The 18463-nt window shown below is 41.6% G+C and overlaps 1 protein-coding gene across 7 annotated transcripts in view; it reads left to right on the plus strand.

Moving 5' to 3' along the window:
• Nucleotides 1–18463, plus strand: part of MED12L (mediator complex subunit 12L) — a 341839-nt gene that overhangs the window by 19225 nt on the left and 304151 nt on the right. For all 7 annotated transcript variants that reach the window (XM_040480492.1, XM_040480491.1, XM_040480494.1 and 4 more), the window contains one exon: nt 13112–13216. In XM_040480492.1, coding sequence (XP_040336426.1) covers nt 13112–13216 — 105 coding nt within the window. The remainder of the gene's footprint in view (nt 1–13111; nt 13217–18463) is intronic.

Consider the following 18463-nt stretch of genomic DNA (forward strand, 5'->3'; position numbering starts at 1 on the left):
AGGTGTGGTTTGGATGGGGTAAATATTAATAGCAATGTAGATGAGGGTGGAGGTAAAGAGCTGAGTTTCAGATGCGGCTTTGATGCAAATGTGGCCCTGGTGTTGGAGACATTGGTGAGGGTGGGGGAAGTGCTAGGTTGCCTTTTAGGGGAGTCTTGCATCCCTTAAGTCAGTTTGGCTCCTCCTTTGGCCCTCTTCAGGAGGCTAGTGGCATTTTGGCTGCAATGGGCTGCAATGGGGGATCCCCCCCCCCCGACTTTTTTTTTTTTCTCACACAGGCATCATGTGACACCTTACTCAGAGGAGATCTAAATTAATCAGCCCCTATTTCTGTGGTGCGGGATGGGGTATCTACAGTGGTTTCCTCTCCTGTGTCCTGATGTTGGAGGGTAGTCTTGCTGTGAGGGATAGAGCAGAGCTTCCCCACCTACCTTCCCTACCGGTGTGTTTAGTTTCCTAGGGCTCCCCTCACAACGTATCACAGACTGGATGGCTTAAAACTGGACATTTATTCTCCTGGAGGTTGGGAATCCTCTTCTTGACGGGTCACACCTAGAAGCCTCTAGGGGAGGATAGTTCTTTGCCTTGTCCAGCTTGTAGTAGCCTCAGGCATTGCCGTGTTATAGCTCCTAGCTCTACTCTGCCTCTTTCTTCCCTCTACGTCTTTTCTCCTATAAGGACACCAGCCATATTGGATTAGGGCCTACGCTACTTCATTGTGACCTTAATTATAACTGCAAAGATCCTATTTCCAAATAATGCCATAATCCCAGGTGTAGGGTTTAGGACTGACATATCTTTTGGGGTACACAAGTCAATGTATAAACAGTGTGTCTACCTAGATCCTCCTCTGTACATCCCCACTTGGTCTGGTACTAGATTTTTGTCTTTTGGGTCTTGGCTAAGGAGGTCCTAGGTGTCCCTTTCTGTTTTCTCAGGAACCTCAAGCCATCAGCCATTTCTCCCTTTTCTTCTGTTATCTTCAACCATTTCCTTTGGTGGATTTTTGCTGGTGCTGTGAAAACATGCACAAGACCCACCCATCGTAGATCTCCCTTCTACCTCATGGCTCCATTTTCCCATTTCTCTCCTCTTTCTCCAAACTTTTCCAAAAGCATCCCATGTGCCATCTCCTTCACTGCATACTTCTTCCTCTGCTCCTTCCAGTCTGTCTTCTTTTGCCTTCGTAGTTCCACTGAGACACGCCTCACTGAGGTCACAAGTGATAGCCACGTTCCCAGTAGCACTTACTCCTGTTGAGCTCTCTGTTGGTGAAGCAGTGTCTTCTCAGCTTCTGAGGTAAAGCACTCTCGGTTTCCTTTTCTCTTCTCTGGCCTGTGCCATCTCAGTCTCCTTGAAGACTTTTCCTCTCTTACCCAGCCATTAAATCAGTACTGGATTTTCTGTGGGGTCTGTCCTAGATTCTTGTCTTTTCTCACTTTACCCTCTCCATAGGTTATCTCAGCCATTGCAGGTCTCGGGAACTACCTATTTTCAGACAACTCAAACTTTACAATGCCAGCCAAGACTTCTCTGCACTCTAGACTTGTATATTTAAGTGCCTATAAAAACATTTTGTTCTGTTTGCTACCGCAAACTTATGTTTAAAACTAAACTTGTGGGGGTGCCCGGGTGGCTCAGTCAGGTTAAGCGTCGACTCTTGATTTCGGCTCAGGAAAAGATGTCACAGTTGGGTTTGAGTCCCTCGTTGGGCTCTGTGCTGACACCACAGAGCCTGCTTGGGATTTTCTTTCCTTTTCTCTCTACCCTCTCCCCTGCTTTCTCTCTCTCCCCATATAAAAACAAAACAAAACAAAACAAAACTTGTGATCTGCTCCTCTTCTTTCCAGCCCTTCCCCGCCCCCCCCCCAACACTGCTTATACTATTTTAAGAGATATTACCATTCCAGAAATCTGGGTGATATTCTTTCTTGACAACCTCACTCTGTCATTCCATCTAACACTTCAATAAAAGCCCCGTTGAGTAGCCCTCCTAAATAGCCCTTTATATTTCCCCTCTCTCTACCTCTAATCACCACCATCTTGGTCCTAGCTACTGTCATCTGATGTCCCAACTCTTTTCTTTTTTTTAAACAAATTTTCTTTCTTTTTTCAATTTTTTAACTTTTACTCATTTTTGAGAGAGACAGAGTGTGAGTGGGGGAGGGGCAGAGAGAGAGAGAGAGAGAGAGAGAGAGAGAGAGAGAGAAAGAATCTGAAGCAGGCTCCAGGCTCTGAGCTGTCAGCACAGAGCCCAATGCGGGGCTCGAACTCACAAACCACAAGATCATGACCTGAGCTGAAGTCGGACACTTAACTGACTGAGCCACCCAGGCACTCCTGATGTCCCAACTCTTAGGAGAGCCTGCTGACTAGTTTCCATCCCCTTGCTGCAGCCTCCCATTTAATCTGACCCAACTCCAGTCACTTGACCACACTGCAGATTTATTCAAGTTGTATGACTTTACCTCTCTACATAAAACCCTTTACTATTCTTGTGATAAAGATAGAAGGTCTTCACTTGGTTCATAATATCCTGTGTAGTCTGTCCTCACCCATTGCTTAACCTCAGGTCACACCCGAGTCCCTTCTGCTCCTGCTATGATAGCCTTCTTTCTCTGATTTTCTCAACCCTGCAGTCTATTTATACATGCTCTTCCTGTCCCTCTTTTTAGGTACCTGTATGCTCGAGATTGCTTTGCCTTCCTGATAAATTGACCCTTTTATCATTGTGAGTTGTCCTCCTTTATCTTTGATAATGCTCTTTATCTCGAAGTCTTTTATTTATTTATTTTTTACATTTATTCAATTTTGATAGAGCACATGTGGGGGAGGGGCAGAGAGAGGAGACACAGAGTCCAAAGCAGGCTCCAGGCTCTGAGCCATCAGCACAGAGCCCGACATGGGGCTCGAACTCACAAGCTGTGAGATCATGACCCGAGCCAAAGTCGGATGCTCAACCGACTAAGCCACCCAGGCGCCCCATGAAGTCTTTTTTTTTTTTAAATGTTTGTTTATTTTGAAAGAGACTCCACTCTTGTGAGCCAGCAGAGAGAGAGCAGAGAATCCCAAGCCTCCTTGGCCCTGTCAGTGCACAGCATTACGTGGGGCTTGATCTCAGGGACCTTGAGATCATGACCTGAGCCAAAATCAAGAGTCGGATACTCAACCCACTGAGCCACCCGGGAGCACTGAAGTCTACTTTGTCCAATATTAATATAGCTACTCCAGCACTCTTAGGCTTGTTGTTTGCACTGTTGATATCTTTCCCATCCATTTACTGTCAATTTACCTTTATAATTTATTTATTTAAAAATGATGATGATGATGATGATGTAAACTCTATGCCCAATGTGGGGCTTGAACTCACAACCAAAAACTCAGAGTGATTCAACACTTCGATACAAATGCACTCCTTAATCCCCATCAGCTATTTAACCTGTCTTCCCATCCACCTCCCTTCTAGTAACCATCAGTTTGCTCTCCATAGTTACGAGTCTGTTTCTTGGTTTGCCTCTCCTTTTTTATCCCCCTTTGCTCATTTGTTACTTTGATTCCACATTAGTGAAATCACGTATTTGTCTTTCTCTGACTAATTTCACTTAGGATAATACTCTCTAGCTCCCATTCATGTTGTTGCAAATGGCAAGATTTCATTCTTTTTTATGGCTGAGTAATATTCCATTATACACATGTGTGCGTGTGCACACACATATCTATATATATATATTTGCCACTTTATCCACCTATCGGTTGATGGATACTTGGCTGTTTCCATAGGATTTTGCTTTTTTATCCATTCTGACAATATCTCTCCTTTAACTGGAATCGTAGTCTATTAACATTTAATTATTTAATAAAACTTGATATAGTTGGATTTAGATAACACATTTTACTATTTGTTTTTTTCTGTGTCTCCTGCTGTCTTTTGGGTTATTAAACAGTTTCTTCTAATTTACCTATTGATATTTTAGTTATACCACCTTACATTGTGTTGTTTTTGTTTTTGTTTTTTTGGTGTGTGCATGTGATTTCTTTAGGAAGTACAATATACATCCCTAACTTTTCAGTCTTAGAGCTAATATTGTATCACTTTATGCAAAATGTCAACCTCACCATTATAAAGTCTTCCTCTTAGTTAACTCCTACTTCTCAGGAGAACTCGGCTCAAAGGCCACTTCAGGGAATTCTTGCCTGACTTCTCAGACTGTGAAGCTGCTATAATGTGTGTCCTGAGCAGGTAATGCTTCTCCTTGGGGCATTTATCACTTGTAATTTGCTCACTTTGGGACCCCCAGTACTTAGCTCAGTGCCGTATACTAATTTATTTGTTGATTGAGTGAAGGGGAGCCCTGAGTTGTGGTTTGAAGAAGGCAGAAGATTTCATGATAATGTACTCCAGGGAATGGGAATGGCATTATGTAAGGCTTAGAGGCTGAAAAGATGACGTATGTGGAAAGGAATATAATAGTCAAGTAGATTAAATGACTTAAAATATAAAAATAAAATATAGCTGTAAGTTTTTCTAACAGTAGCCACCATTTATAGAGCACTTAATATGGGCCAGGCACTGTGCTAAACTCTTTGTGTGTTTTATCTTATATAACCTCAACCCTGTGAGTTATTCTTGCTGCATTTCAAACAAAGCAACTGAGGTATAGAGAGGTCGCTTACCTCGTTCCCAATCACAGGTAAGGGCTCTGCATTCAAACTCAAATCCGTGTGATTTTGATGCTCAGGATGGAAGTGGGACTGAGAAGTGGAGCTTGATTGTTTATGGCATTTAATGCCTGTGTAAGGTAATTGTGTTTTGATTTGGGGCCCGAGTTCAGTGGAGAGAAGCCCCATGGATGCTACTGTGGGTTTGTAGAATCTCGTGTTACATGCTTTTATTCTTTAGCCCGTTCTGGGGAACAGAAGAAAAAAAAAGTAGAGAGCCTTTGGAGGCTTTTGCATAGTGGAGGGCAGATAAGAAAACTTGTTTCAGGAAGATTCATCAGGAGGCCAGTGGGCAGGATGGATTCAGGTAAAAGTCTAGACAGGAAGGGAAATACGTGAGAAGCAGTGGCCAGGACCCACTGTGATAGCAGCCACAGTTTACAGAGGGAACTGTAGTATTTTAAAGGAAGGAGTGAATGTGAGACATGTTTTGAGAGAATTCTGAGTAGAATCGGTTAGGAATGAGGCATGAGGATAGGAAGATCAATCCCTTTTCTTTTGGGCCATTTATACCTGCTAACTCTAGGTGTTACCCAAAGACCATTCAGTACACCCATGCTGGAGATAACAGCCTTGTTTCTCAAAATGGGGTGCCCAGACATCCTCAGGGGTCTGAGAGAATGCTTTTTTCAGGAGAGTTGTACAAGGCTAGGAAAAATATTTAGAAAGCTGTGTTTTAAGATTTTGTTTGTTTGGGTAAGATCATAGCGAACACAGTCTGCCTGACTAGTGCATAGAGGGACTTTTTTCTACTTCTGTGGTATTATTCCGGGTGGACATTTCTGCCCAGTTCATTGAACAGTCATTGAGTTAGTGTGTTCAACACGAGTAGATGACTAAACAGGGCATGTGTGCACATGTTCTGTGGGTTAGAGGAGAAGTCTGGAGGAGGTTAAGTATGTGTGTGCTTGTGTGTTATGTGTGCATCTGTGTATGTGTTTGTCTGCATTTATTTTCTGCCTTTGAAATGATCATTGAAAATTGACCTTTATTGTTTTTTTCTTGAGAAAGAGCTTAACCAGTTTACAAACTAGTATCAAAATATTTTCACTTTCCCAATGAAGCATTTTATTGAAATTAAAAGATTATCTGAAAGTGATCCAAAAAATAAGATTATTCTATGAAGTTCAAGGAAAATGTGTGAAATTTATGGGTGCGTTCAGAGTTCACCCAAGGCCTTGAAGATCTGGTTTGTGTGTCAGTATAGAATGCAAAGGTACAGAGTGAATCCTGGTCTTCCATATGAATGTGGGACAATTTCTAGGATTTTGTTTCTGTTTGTTTCTGGGTGCCTGTCTCCCTGAAATTGCTTTAAGGCTTATTATTTCAGTAGAAACCCAGGACAAGAGGTTGAGAGTCTGCCTTTCTCCATGTTGAGGCTACGTTCGGACCGGTTCTGTGTTGAGCCTGTTGAAATTCATATGTACCTTGGTCTGATGCAGTGCTGCCCTAGGCCACCAGGTGAGGACTGTGAATTTATATTCTCAGCCAGCATCGTCTCTTGGCTGAGTAAATATGAGGTCTCACATATAAACATTGGTCTGCATATGCAATATTTTGCCCTTGATGCTGTTGATAATAAATAAATACATTTAAAAAACTCTCTGAATGCATAGTTGTCCCCCTCTCCCCAATGGTTAACTACAAGTACTTTTTTTTTTTCTTTTATTCCCCGTGTTGTACAATGTGAAATTTTTCAACCTTTTAATAAGGAGTCCTTTTACTGGAAAAGAGTAGCTCTGCTGATCCAGTGCCCAGAATGTAGGCGTAAGAATGAGACCCTGATTAATGGTTGGGTGTGCCCCTAAGGTTTTGGGGTTTTAGTTGTCTCACCTTGCACATAGGCAAAGTAGCAGCTGATGCTTCTATTATAAATCATTGACGAGGTGTGGCAGAAGAAGTTTAAATCTCAGTAAGAACCATTGTTAGAATTTTGGTGGTTACCTTCTTATTTAGAAAAATCTTTGAAGAGGTTCAAGGCTAGTGCAAGAGGAAGCTACTTGTGTCCCATACAGCTTCTGGCATGGGGATTGTAGAGGCATGCTTTCCAAAATCTGGACTCTCTCCCTTCTACTTTTTTCTGATTAGATTTGGCAAAGGCCTTCAGAGCAAAGCGTCATAGAAGTTTGTTGTTTGAGTTCACGTAACACACATTACTTCTTGTTCTGTGTTTCTTCTTGCTGCCTAATGCCATTAAGTATCCATGTCCTAACCCATTTTCCCCATTTGGGGTCTGCAGACATTCTCAGGTCAGAGAGAATATTTTTTCTTTGAAAGAGGTGTGTTGGTGCATGAGCAGAGTTTGAGAAATACTGGCTAAACAATAATAAACACTTTAGAATTTGAAATTGACTTTTAACTCATTGTTTAAATTCTTGCCATTGACTTTCACGCTTTTCAGAAACTTTAGGAAATAAACTACCAGTGTGCATATTTTGGTTGTGATGCTTTGGGCTTTTACTCCCTTTCCCTTAGGGGACCTAAAGTTTTCTGTCAGTAAACCTTAAACACAGCTTCTGTTTTGGCTGTTTGCATCCTGATGTAATTGAGTATACGGTGGCCTTGGTGTTTTTATTTGTTTTGGGTCTGTGAGAAGCAAAAGAGTGAAAGAGAAAGCTTTATGCACTAGTTTCTTTATATACATACACATATACCTATACCTATACATATACGTGTGTGTGTGTGTGTGTGTGTGTGTGTATTGCTTTGTATTTGCACCTTTGTAGTAGGGCAAGGGAGATGTAGAGAATTCGGACCAGCCTTTTTTGGATGTATAGTTTCCTCCTCCTGATGGTGACTGCAGCACTGATGCTGGGCATGGGAGCCCTGGTTTTCTAGAAGCCACAAACTCCAAATCTTTATGTCAGTGGTTCTCTTTATGTGTGGTCCCTGGATTTGCATACTTCATTCATATGTTGTTAGAAATTCAGATTTTCAGGCCCCACCCCAGGCCTACTGAATTGGAAATTCTGGGGATGAGGCCCAGGAAGCTGTGTTAAAACCCGTGGTATTCTGATGTACGCAAATATTTCAGAACCACCTCTTAAGGCCAGGTCTTTTTAGCTTCCTAAATAGACATTTTGTACACGTGAGTGCTTCCTGGAGCTTTAGGTTACCACTTTCCTGAACCAGAAATAGGATAAAAACAGAAGTACTACTAATTGCTGACCATTTCATATAGTATGGTGGTCAGAAACCATGGATTCTTTGGAGTTGTTTACCACTGTATGATCTTGGGCTAGTTAACCTCTCTGCTTTATTTCCTTCAACTGGGATGTGGAGATAAGAGTGGAAACTATTATTATCTCTCTCTTACAGTTGAGGAAACTGAGGGACAGGAACAGTTGCAAAGGTTGCTTAGAGCCACTCTTACAGGAACTGGAGGTTCAAATTTGGACAGTGCGATCGCAGACTCTGGGCTCTCACCTACTGCTCTCTTGTGTGTATTTCCATTTAGCCTTCCTCCCATAGCATCATCTCCACCTGTAGCCACATCTCCCAGCGCTAGGAAAGTGCATAGAGAGCTGGAAGAGGACAGCCCCTTGTGATGTCGCAGCAGGGGCTGGGCTCTTGCTGACCCTTGACAATGTGAAGCTCAGTGTTTCCTAAACCTAGAGCCTCCAAGTCCTCTTTTCAGAAGCAGGCCTCTAAAGGGTAAAGTCAGCCCTTCTCTGTCTTTGGTCCCCAATGGAAGGGTTGTGGAACCCGGTGGGGGCAGTGTTGGTTGTTGCTACTGTGGGAGAGCTATGACCATTTAGTGGGCAGGGCCAGGTGTGCTAGATATCCTTAATGTGGACAGTGAGGCTTAAGGGACAGTTGCATCCCACTGGGCTGTCAGATGTGCTACTGGACCATCTAAATCTTGTTTTTTTCCCCCCTCTCTATTCCAGGTGGGACTCTGTTTACATATGATCTCCAAGGTTTTTTTTTTGCATGATTTTAATATACATTTAATATACCCTGAGTTTCTGAGGAATATAACACTGCATTTTAATAAATTTGGGAATTCTGTTTTATTAGTTTGAAACTTTACCAAGAGTTTTCACTTTTTCTGAAAAGTTGTATCATGCTGTTCCTGACCATTTGAAATGACAATAGAACATGTGTGATGTCTGCGTTTGTATTTACTGCATTGTAGGGATTCTAGGTATAGGAACAAATACAACAATTTATTCATGACTCCTAGGGCCTCATTTCTCAAAGTTTAAGGTGCCCATGAATTACCTGGGAACTTGTTGCAATACAGATTGTGATGGGGGATTTGCATTTGCATTGTGATAGAGATTTCACGTTTATTTATTTATTTATTTATTTTTATTTTTTTGTGTATTTTGAGAGAGAGTGTACGTCTGCAAGCAGGGAGGGGCAGAGGGGCAGGGAGAGAGAGAGGGAGGCCCAATCGGGCTCCAAGCTGTCAGAGCTGTCGGAGCGGAGCCTGATGTGGGGCTCGAACCCACAAACTGAGATCAAGACCTGAGCCCAAACCAAGAGTCGGATGCTTAACTGACTGAGCCACCCAGGCACCCTGAGATTTTGCATTTCTAACAAGCCCTAGCTGATGGCATTGCTGCTGGCTTCTGGCCAGTGGACCGTGCTTTGAGTAGTGAAGGTCTTGTGTTGTATACCTGTGCATATTCAAATACCTATGTTATCATAACTTACTTAAAAATTCTTTTTAGAATGAGGGCATTATATTAATTTGTTAAAAAAAATATATATACTGGTACCGGATAGTTATTGTTTATCAATTTCGTTTCAGATTCAGAAAAAGGGTGTTATAAAATAATTCTTTTTTTGGATGGTGCATTGAGTTTGATGGGTGCGAGCCACTGCTCTGGGTGATGAGGTAGATCTATCATAAATACAAATAGAATTATGGGCCCCAAAGTCAAAGAATAGTGATTCAGAATATACTCATTAAGTTAATTGTTCAAATCAGGTTGTCATTCATTTATTCTTTCATTTTTTTTTTTTTTAATTTTTTTTTCAACGTTTTTATTTATTTTTGGGACAGAGAGAGACAGAGCATGAACGGGGGAGGGGCAGAGAGAGAGGGAGACACAGAATCGGAAACAGGCTCCAGGCTCCGAGCCATCAGCCCAGAGCCCGACGCGGGGCTCGAACTCCCGGACCGCGAGATCGTGACCTGGCTGAAGTCGGACGCTTAACCGACTGCGCCACCCAGGCGCCCCGTCATTTTTTTTTTTTTTTAAGAGACATGTACCCTCAGAATTGATTCCTTTTTTAGTTTGTTTATTTTGAGAGAGAGGGAGCACATGCAGGAGGGGCAGAGAGAGAAGAAGAGAGAAAGAATTCCGCGCAGGTCCCAGCTGTCAGCATGAGGAGCCTGATGCAGGGCTCGAGCTCACAAACCCACGAGATCATGATCTGAGTGGAGTTCAGAAGTCGCTCAACCAGCTGAGCCACTCAGAGGCCCCTTTCCTTTTCTTTTTCTTCTTTAAAGTAGGCTCCATGCCTAGCATGGGGCTTGAACTAACGACTCTGAGATAAAAAGTTAGTCTACTGACTGAGTCAGCCAGGTGCCCCTCACTTACTGTTTCAACAAATATTTATCAAATTCCTATGTGTGCTCTCTGTGCCAGGCACTGCTCTATGTGCTTGACATGCCTCTGTGAACAAAATAAAGACCCTTGGTCTCAGGGACCTTCCTGGTGGTGGGGGAGACAGACAGTACACACTGTAAGTAAATTACAGGACATTTTAAGTGGTGAGTGCTATGGATTGTTGGCCGATTAGGAATGCTGGGGATGAAGAGACAGGGTGAGCAGTTTAAATTTTAAATAGGGTCATCCGATTCCTTGTTGAGAATATAAAAATTTGAGCAAAGCCGTAGGTGTTTATAGAGTTGACCGTGTGGATACCAGGGAAAGCCATGCAGGCTGAGGGAACAGACAGCACAGTGGCCCTGAGGCTAGAGGCCATCCAGCAGGCCTGCTTGAAGAGCTGCAAGAAGACCAGTGTGGTTGGAGTCGAGTCAGCTAAGGCAAGTGTGGTGAGGAATGAGGTCAGAAAGGGAATAGCATTAGGGACTTGTGGGACATCGTAGGGCCTTTGCTTCTACCCAGAGTTGGGGAGTTAATGCGGCTTTTGAGCAGGAGTAACATAGTCTTCCTGAAGTTTTAGAAAGCTCCCTGTGGCTGCTGTGTTGAAAAAGCCTTCCAGGGGGCAGTTGTAGAAGCAAGGAGACCAGTTAGGAGCCATTGGTATGTCCAAGCATGAGATTAATGGGGGCCCTGACTCGGAGAGGGCATTGGTAGTGATGAAGGTTCTGGAAGTGTTTTTGTGCCACTTAGAATACAAGATAAAATGTTCTCAGAACTCAAGGCTTCCAGCAGTACCTGTGTGGATCTTAGTGTGAGGAAAATCTGATGTGGTTGACCAGTAACCACGGTTCCATGTTCTTTTCCTTCTGAGGAGTGTGTGTACGTGTGCACGCATGCATATGTTTGCAGAACCTATCTCTCCAGGCTAGCAGTTAGCAGTCAAGTACGGTGAGCAGCTGAGTCTGTGTACCTTTAGAATAGAATGCGAAACAGCCTTAAATGGAACTAACTGGTCCTGAAAGCCTCACACATTTCTTCTTGATTAAGCCAGATGTGTTTCTAGTAAAAACATATGCTGTTACTCAATTAATGTTTCTTGTAATACTCTGATGGTAAATCAAAGATAAAAATTCATTTTTCTCATCCCATTTCCTTTCTGACCCCATTTGTCCCCCTTCTTTCTTAGACTCTGAGACTGTAGAAATTTTGTTAGCGCACTCGCTTTAAGTTGACTGACGCCTTTCTGACTTATAATATGCATTATGTAGTTTTGCCCTAGATTTTCAAATAATTAGTTTGAACAAGTGGGAGCAGTTTGAAACTCAGTGTTGATAGGTGTATGCAACTCATTTTCTGTGCAGGTCACGATTTCAGTGACCTTCGTGCTTGGAGGAGACTTGATTATCATAGAGCTAAACTTCCTGTAGTGGGGTCTTTTGAAAGCTTGCCAAAACAGTGGCTTGCCAAGATGTTAGGTAGAGTATATACACAATTAAGTTAAGTTCCATGGCACGTCTCCAAGAGACCTCGGCTCTCAGCCAGGCTGACCTTTCAGGTGCTTATATGTCATAAACTATTTTGTCCTAAGGCTTTCTGCTTCATCACAGCAGTGACTTTGAGCAGTTGTTTTTTTTTTTTTTTTTTCATTTTCTACTTGCAGCAACTACGGAGTATATGTTAAGTATATGTTCTCATTTTTGTGCTATGGCTAGCATTACCCCAACAGTTAACTAAGAACTTTTCTTCGTTTAGAGTGAGGGGAAGAGAAGGTAGCTTCATTTACTCAACTTTTCCCCTTTAGTCTTTCAAGTCTATATTTTAGGAACTCTGATTTAGTTCCATAGCTCAATGATTTGGGCTGGATAAAGTGGTGGTTGTATTCTTCTCCTCCTTCTCTCTCTCTCTTTTTTTTTTTTTTTTAAAGCCTTGGGCTATTTCTGATGTGACCTTGGGAAGAATATTTTTCCTATATCCAGTAGGAGATGTTTTTAAGGAGAGTATGAGTTGTAGCTACATATTTTTAGACCACATTTTCATATGGCATTAGTACTTTGGTGGCATGGAGTCGTGGAGATTTCTCTTCCTAGCCTTGGGTTGAGGAGACAGCATTTCAGTGCTGGCTCTGTCCAGTTACTGTGCTAGCTTAGGGAGCCTCATTCTTCTTGTTTATAAATGGGCATGAAGATCCTTACTTACCGTTTGTTTACCTTAGAATTGGTAAATATCATCAAGTGAGCCAACATGTACGGAAGAATTTTGCAAGCCCTAAACTTCCTTCACATGTTGCTGGTCATGGTGTTGTGTTTATTATAAAGCTTGTGCCTATGAACCCTTCATTTCTGTCTTTAACTTGCTATGGGGTCTTAGGTAAGTGGAGTGAGCCATTTTTCTTGAAGATAAAATAGAGATGTGCATAGGGGCTGGCAGGGAAGGGAGAGCCCAACTATAGGGTCTCTAGAAACAATTCCAGTATACAGATTCGGGATTTTATGTTTTCTGCATGTGGGGAGGGTTTTTGCTCATTTTTTTCTTTTCCTAACTTGTTAAAACATTTTAAACTTACAGAATAATTAAGAGAAGAGTGTCATGAACACCCACGTACCCTCTACCTAAAGTTAACAGTTGTTAATATTTTGCCACATTTACTTCATCATTCTCTGTATGTTTGTGTACTGGTTTTAAACTTTGAATTTCTGCTCTCTCTTTGATGTGTGTTCAACAGTTCTCTTTTCCAGAGTATAGTGTAGTCGGTCATTAGGCTGCAGTGTTATCGGGTTAAGTTGGAGTTTTTATGTCCTTCTGATTAATTGATACTTTTTCTTGACCAGGATGAACTTACTGCTGTGAATGTGAAACAAGGCTTCAACAATCAGCCAGCCTTTACTGGAGATGAACATGGCTCAGCCAGAAATATTGTAATTAACCCATCAAAGGTAATGCAAATTGTCTATTTCCTAAACCTTCTGAAAAAGTGTGTGTGACACTCTTGATAGTTAATGTTGATTAATTAGTGTTATTTAAACCACAATCCATATTCAGGATTCCCAGGATATCTTGCATACTGTTCTGCTGTAGGACCCAGTTAGGAATCGTGCATTGCATTTGGTTGTCCTGTCCTTTCAGTCTATTGTAACCTGGTACAGGATTGCGCTCCACCTTTTCTCATGGTGGTGTTTTTTTGGGGGATTTCAGAGTTGTCATTTTAGAAGAGTGCCGTCCAGGGGCACCTGGGTGGCTCAGTGGGTTGAGCATCTGACTTCAGCTCAGGTCACGATCTCACTTTATGAGTTTGAGCTCTGCATTGGGCTTGCTGGTCTCAGCACAGAGCCCACTTCAGACCCTCTGCCCCCTCTCTCAGCCCCTCCCCCACTTACACTCTCTCAAAAAAAAATAAAACATTAAAAAAAGATACATTTGTCTTATATTCTAGTCCTATATTCTAGATTTGTCTGATTGTTTTTCATGATAAGTTTCAGGTTAAATATTTTTGGTAAGAAGACTATATTGTATATCAGCAGTCATACAATGCCAGCTTGCCCATTACTGGTTATACTGAGTTTGAGCACCAAAGGTGGTGTCTTCTCTTTATATTGTAAAAGTAGTTATCTTTTCCTTGGTGTAGACTCTTTCGGGTGATAGTTTGAGACCAAGTGAATATGCTGTTCTTCAATAAAATTTCATCGTGTGATTTTATCATCAGTTCATGATGCTTGCTGAATGATTCATTTTGCTGGCAGTTGCAAAATGCAGGTTTTCCAATTGTCTTTTCTCATACATTATTGCCATTCTTGTGTAAATGGACATCTCATTTTAGAATTTATTTTTATTTATTATTACTATTATTTTAATGTTTGTTTATTTTTGAGGGAGACAGAGAAGGGGACAGAGGATCCGAGGCAGACTCTGTGCTGACAGAGTTGTGGGGGCTCGAATTCACAAACCGTGAGATCACGACCCGAGCCGAAGTCGGACACTCAACCGACTGACCCACCCAGGCACCCTGCCCTTTATTTTTTATTGTTTTATTTTATTTTTTTAAGTAGGTTCCACGCCCAACGTGGGGCTTCAACTCACCACCCTGAGATTAAGAGAGAGCCTGCACTACCGACTGAGCCAGCCCGGAGCCCCAAACACTTCCATTTTTCTTTTTTCTTTTCTTTTCTTTTCTTTTCGTTTCTCTTTTCTTTTCTTTTCTTTTCTTTTCTTTTCTTTTCTTTTCTTTTCTTTTCTTTTCTCTTTTCTTTTCCCTTTCTTTTTCTTTTTTTTTAATTTTTATTTAAAAAAAAATTTTTTTTTTAACGTTTATTTATTTTTGAGACAGAGAGAGAGCATGAACGGGGGAGGGACAGAGAGAGAGGGAGACACAGAATCGGAAACAGGCTCCAGGCTGTGAGCCATCAGCCCAGAGCCTGACGCGGGGCTCGAACTCCCGGACCGCGAGATCGTGACCTGGCTGAAGTCGGATGCTTAACAGACTGCGCTACCCAGGCGCCCCTTCCTTCTTTTTTTAAAGTAATCTCCACTCCCAACGTGGGGCTGTAACTCACAAAGATCAAGAGTTGCATTTCCCACCCACTGAGCCAGCCAGGTGCACTGACCCCCCCATATTTTAGTATCACTTTGAACCTTGGACTCTTTAATATTTGATGTGTCATCTTTTCTCATTTTGGTGTTTAAATTGTCTCTTACTTTGTGGGGGGAGAGCACCTTTAACCTGTTTCTTGTGTGCTTTTGACACCTCCATCATTCTTTGAGCGTTTCCTCACTTTTGATATAATAATGTATTTTAGGTTCATGTTCTTTCTGTGCCCCAGCCCAGATCTGGATGTTTGGCATGCTGATTGCTACTAGAGTATCATAACGTGTAGGTCATTTCAGTGGACAGAGATGGGAAACAACACATAGATTTGTTTCTTCTTTTCTCTCCTTTTTCTTTCCTTCCTTGCATCCATCCACCAGTTCTTATGCAATATCACAGGGTTTTTCCTGTTTTATGTTCCATCTTTCTCTTCTCCCAAAGTGAGAACCCTGGCTTTCAGTAAATTCAATGTATTTATTTACTCTGTCTTAAAATACACATAAAAAAGTTCTAGAATAGACTATACCAATGTTATTCCAACAACAAAGTTGCTATGTAAAATTTATAATTTTCCTGTAATACTTTTTGTCCTTAGATTAATTTTCATTAAGGGTATAGAGTCATGGTTGTCATAAAATTTTTCTTTTTTTTAATTTTAATTTTTATTTATGTTTTAACGTTTATTTATTTTAGAGACAGAGCATGAACGGGGGAGGGTCAGAGAGAGAGGAAGACACAGAATCTGAAACAGGCTCCAGGCTCTGAGCTGTCAGCACAGAGCCTGACGCGGGGCTTGAACTCACGTACCGCGAGATCATGACCTGACCTGAAGTTGGACGCTTAACTGACTGAGCCACCCAGGCGCCCCTCTTTTTTTTTAATTTTTAAATTTTTAAAAAATGTTTTTATTTGTTTTTGAGAGAGAGGGAGAGTGTGAGCAGGGGAGGGGCAGAGAGAGAGGGAGACACAGAATCTGAACCAGGCTCCAGGCTCTGAGCTCTCAGTACAGAGCCCGATATGGGTCTTGAACTCGTGAACTGTGAGATTGTGACCTGAGCTGAAGTCGGGCACTCAACCGACTGAGCCATCCAGGTGCTCCCAAAATTTTATGAATTAAAAATTTTTTTCTGTGTGGTTATGTTAACAATTACGTATATGGGTGGAATTATTTGTTTCTGGGTGTATTCTTTTTTTTTTTTTTAAACATTTTTTTTCCACGTTTATTTATTTTTTTGGGACAGAGAGAGACAGAGCATGAACAGGGGAGGGGCAGAGAGAGAGGGAGACACAGAATCGGAAACAGGCTCCAGGCTCTGAGCCATCAGCCCAGAGCCCGACGCGGGGCTCGAAGTCACGGACCGCGAGATCGTGACCTGGCTGAAGTCGGACGCTTAACCGACTGCGCCACCCAGGCGCCCCTGGGTGTATTCTTTTAAAATTTGCTTTTTTTCATCCTTTTTGAGTTGTTTTTATTTTCTGAATACTGAAATATTAAATTGAAAGCATCATACATAAAAATGAAAAGAATATATTTTCTTCTCCTTACCCAGAAATAACCATTGTTAGAGGTTTGTGTATCATTTAAGATCTCTTTGTTTGCACATGTACACACATGTAATTGACAGTTTGCTAATCAACTGAAATATTTAAACAGTGTGAAAGAGAACAGGCATTTTCTACAGATGATCGTGCCATCAACTGAACACAGTGTTTTTAGTTTTGTCTTTTTCCAATCTTCATACACTTTTATTTTATTTATTTATTTTATTTATTTATTTTTTTCTCAACGTTTATTTATTTTTGGGACAGAGAGAGACAGAGCATGAACGGGGGAGGGGCAGAGAGAGAGGGAGACACAGAATGGGAAACAGGCTCCAGGCTCTGAGCCATCAGCCCAGAGCCCGACGCGGGGCTCGAAGTCACGGACCGCGAGATCGTGACCTGGCTGAAGTCGGACGCTTAACCTACTGCGCCACCCAGGCGCCCCTTCATACACTTTTAACATCACAGCTACAATTATGTGTATACTGTAATTGGCATTTTTAAAAAATTGTGGTAAAATAAACAAAACTTGCCATTTTAACATTTTAAGATGTACAGTTCTTTGGCATTAAGTCACATTGTGGTATAACTGTCATCACCATCCACCTCCAGAATTTTTTTGTCTTCCTTATGTTTTTTAAAAAAGTAACATCATTTGGTATATATTTTTTCTTGAGGCTGGAAGTATTCATTTTAATAATTATTGATGGACAGATAACGAACATGCCATCGTTTATGTTCTAGAATGACCTGAAACTGCTAGTATACAGCAATTAGCCTGTTGCCAATTTCTTTTTTTCTTTTTTTAAACAGATTATTTATTCATTTATTTAGAGTGAGCGTACAAGCAGGAAGGGGCAGAGAGAAGGAGAGACAGAATCCCAAGCAGGCTCTGTGCCATCAGAGGAGAGCCCTATGAGGGGCTCGAACTCACAAACTGTGAGATCATGACCTGAGCCGAGATCAAGAGACAGATGCTTACCCGACTGCGCCACCCAGGCGCCCCAGCCTGTTGCCAATTTCTTAAGGTTATTTATGAAGAGGTTGTAGTCATATTTGAACATGTAGCTTTTGTTCTTTAGGGTAAATTCCCAGAAGCATGTCACTTGGGTAGAAGGTGTATTAGTCTCTTAGGGCCATCATAACAAAGTACCACAAACTGGTGGCTTAAACAACAGAAATGTGATTTTCTGAGAATATTTATTTTCTCACAGTTGAGGGGTCTGGTAGTCAAGATCAGGGTGTCAGTAGGTCTGGGTTCTTGTGAGGCCTCTCTCCTTGGCTTGTGCAAGGCTGGCCTCTCACTGTGTCCTCACATGGGCTTTTCTCTGTGTGCATGTATTTCTGGTGTTTCTTCCTCTTATAAGGAAGCCAGTCCACTGGATTCGGCCCCACCATTAAGACTTCATTTGACCTTAACCGCTTTTAAAGGCCCTGTCTCCAAATGCAATCATACTGGGGATTAGGGCTTCCACATCTGAATTTTGGGGTAACACAATTCGGTCCGTAACAGAAAGGATGACTGCTGTGTGTCTCTTGATACGAACTGCCAAACTATTCTGTTGTATCAAGTTTTATGTCAATTTAAATAACTGAATAAATGGAAATAACATCCATTACAACTTCTGCTGCTGTCAACCCTTCCTGTGAGATTTACTCAAGGATTCAAACCTTCTGAAGGGAATTTGATCTTATAAATATGGAATACATGAACTATACTGTAGTCCCTAAACTTTTTTCCATTTTCTCATGAAATGAATTACTTTCAAAATAGCTTTGGGTGGATGGAAACAAGTTTTAAATTAAACTTTATCTCTCCTACCTTGTCTGATGGAGTGCAAATTGGTATAAAGCTTATGGAGGGCAATTTAACAAATGCTGATTAAAATTTCAGAATCATACAATCTGAATTCTGGAAATTTATCTGAAATCTGTAGCTGTACATGTGTGAAATGACAAATAGGAAAGATTGTTCATTTTAATGTGATCTATAATAGAGTTTGGAAAAAACACTCCAAGTGTCCATTAACAGGGGCTTGATTCAGTAAAATGTGGTACC

The sequence above is a fragment of the Herpailurus yagouaroundi genome, unplaced genomic scaffold (assembly GCF_014898765.1).
Source record: "Herpailurus yagouaroundi ecotype Mexico unplaced genomic scaffold, PumYag 159, whole genome shotgun sequence".
Taxonomy (NCBI): Eukaryota; Metazoa; Chordata; class Mammalia; order Carnivora; family Felidae; genus Herpailurus; species Herpailurus yagouaroundi.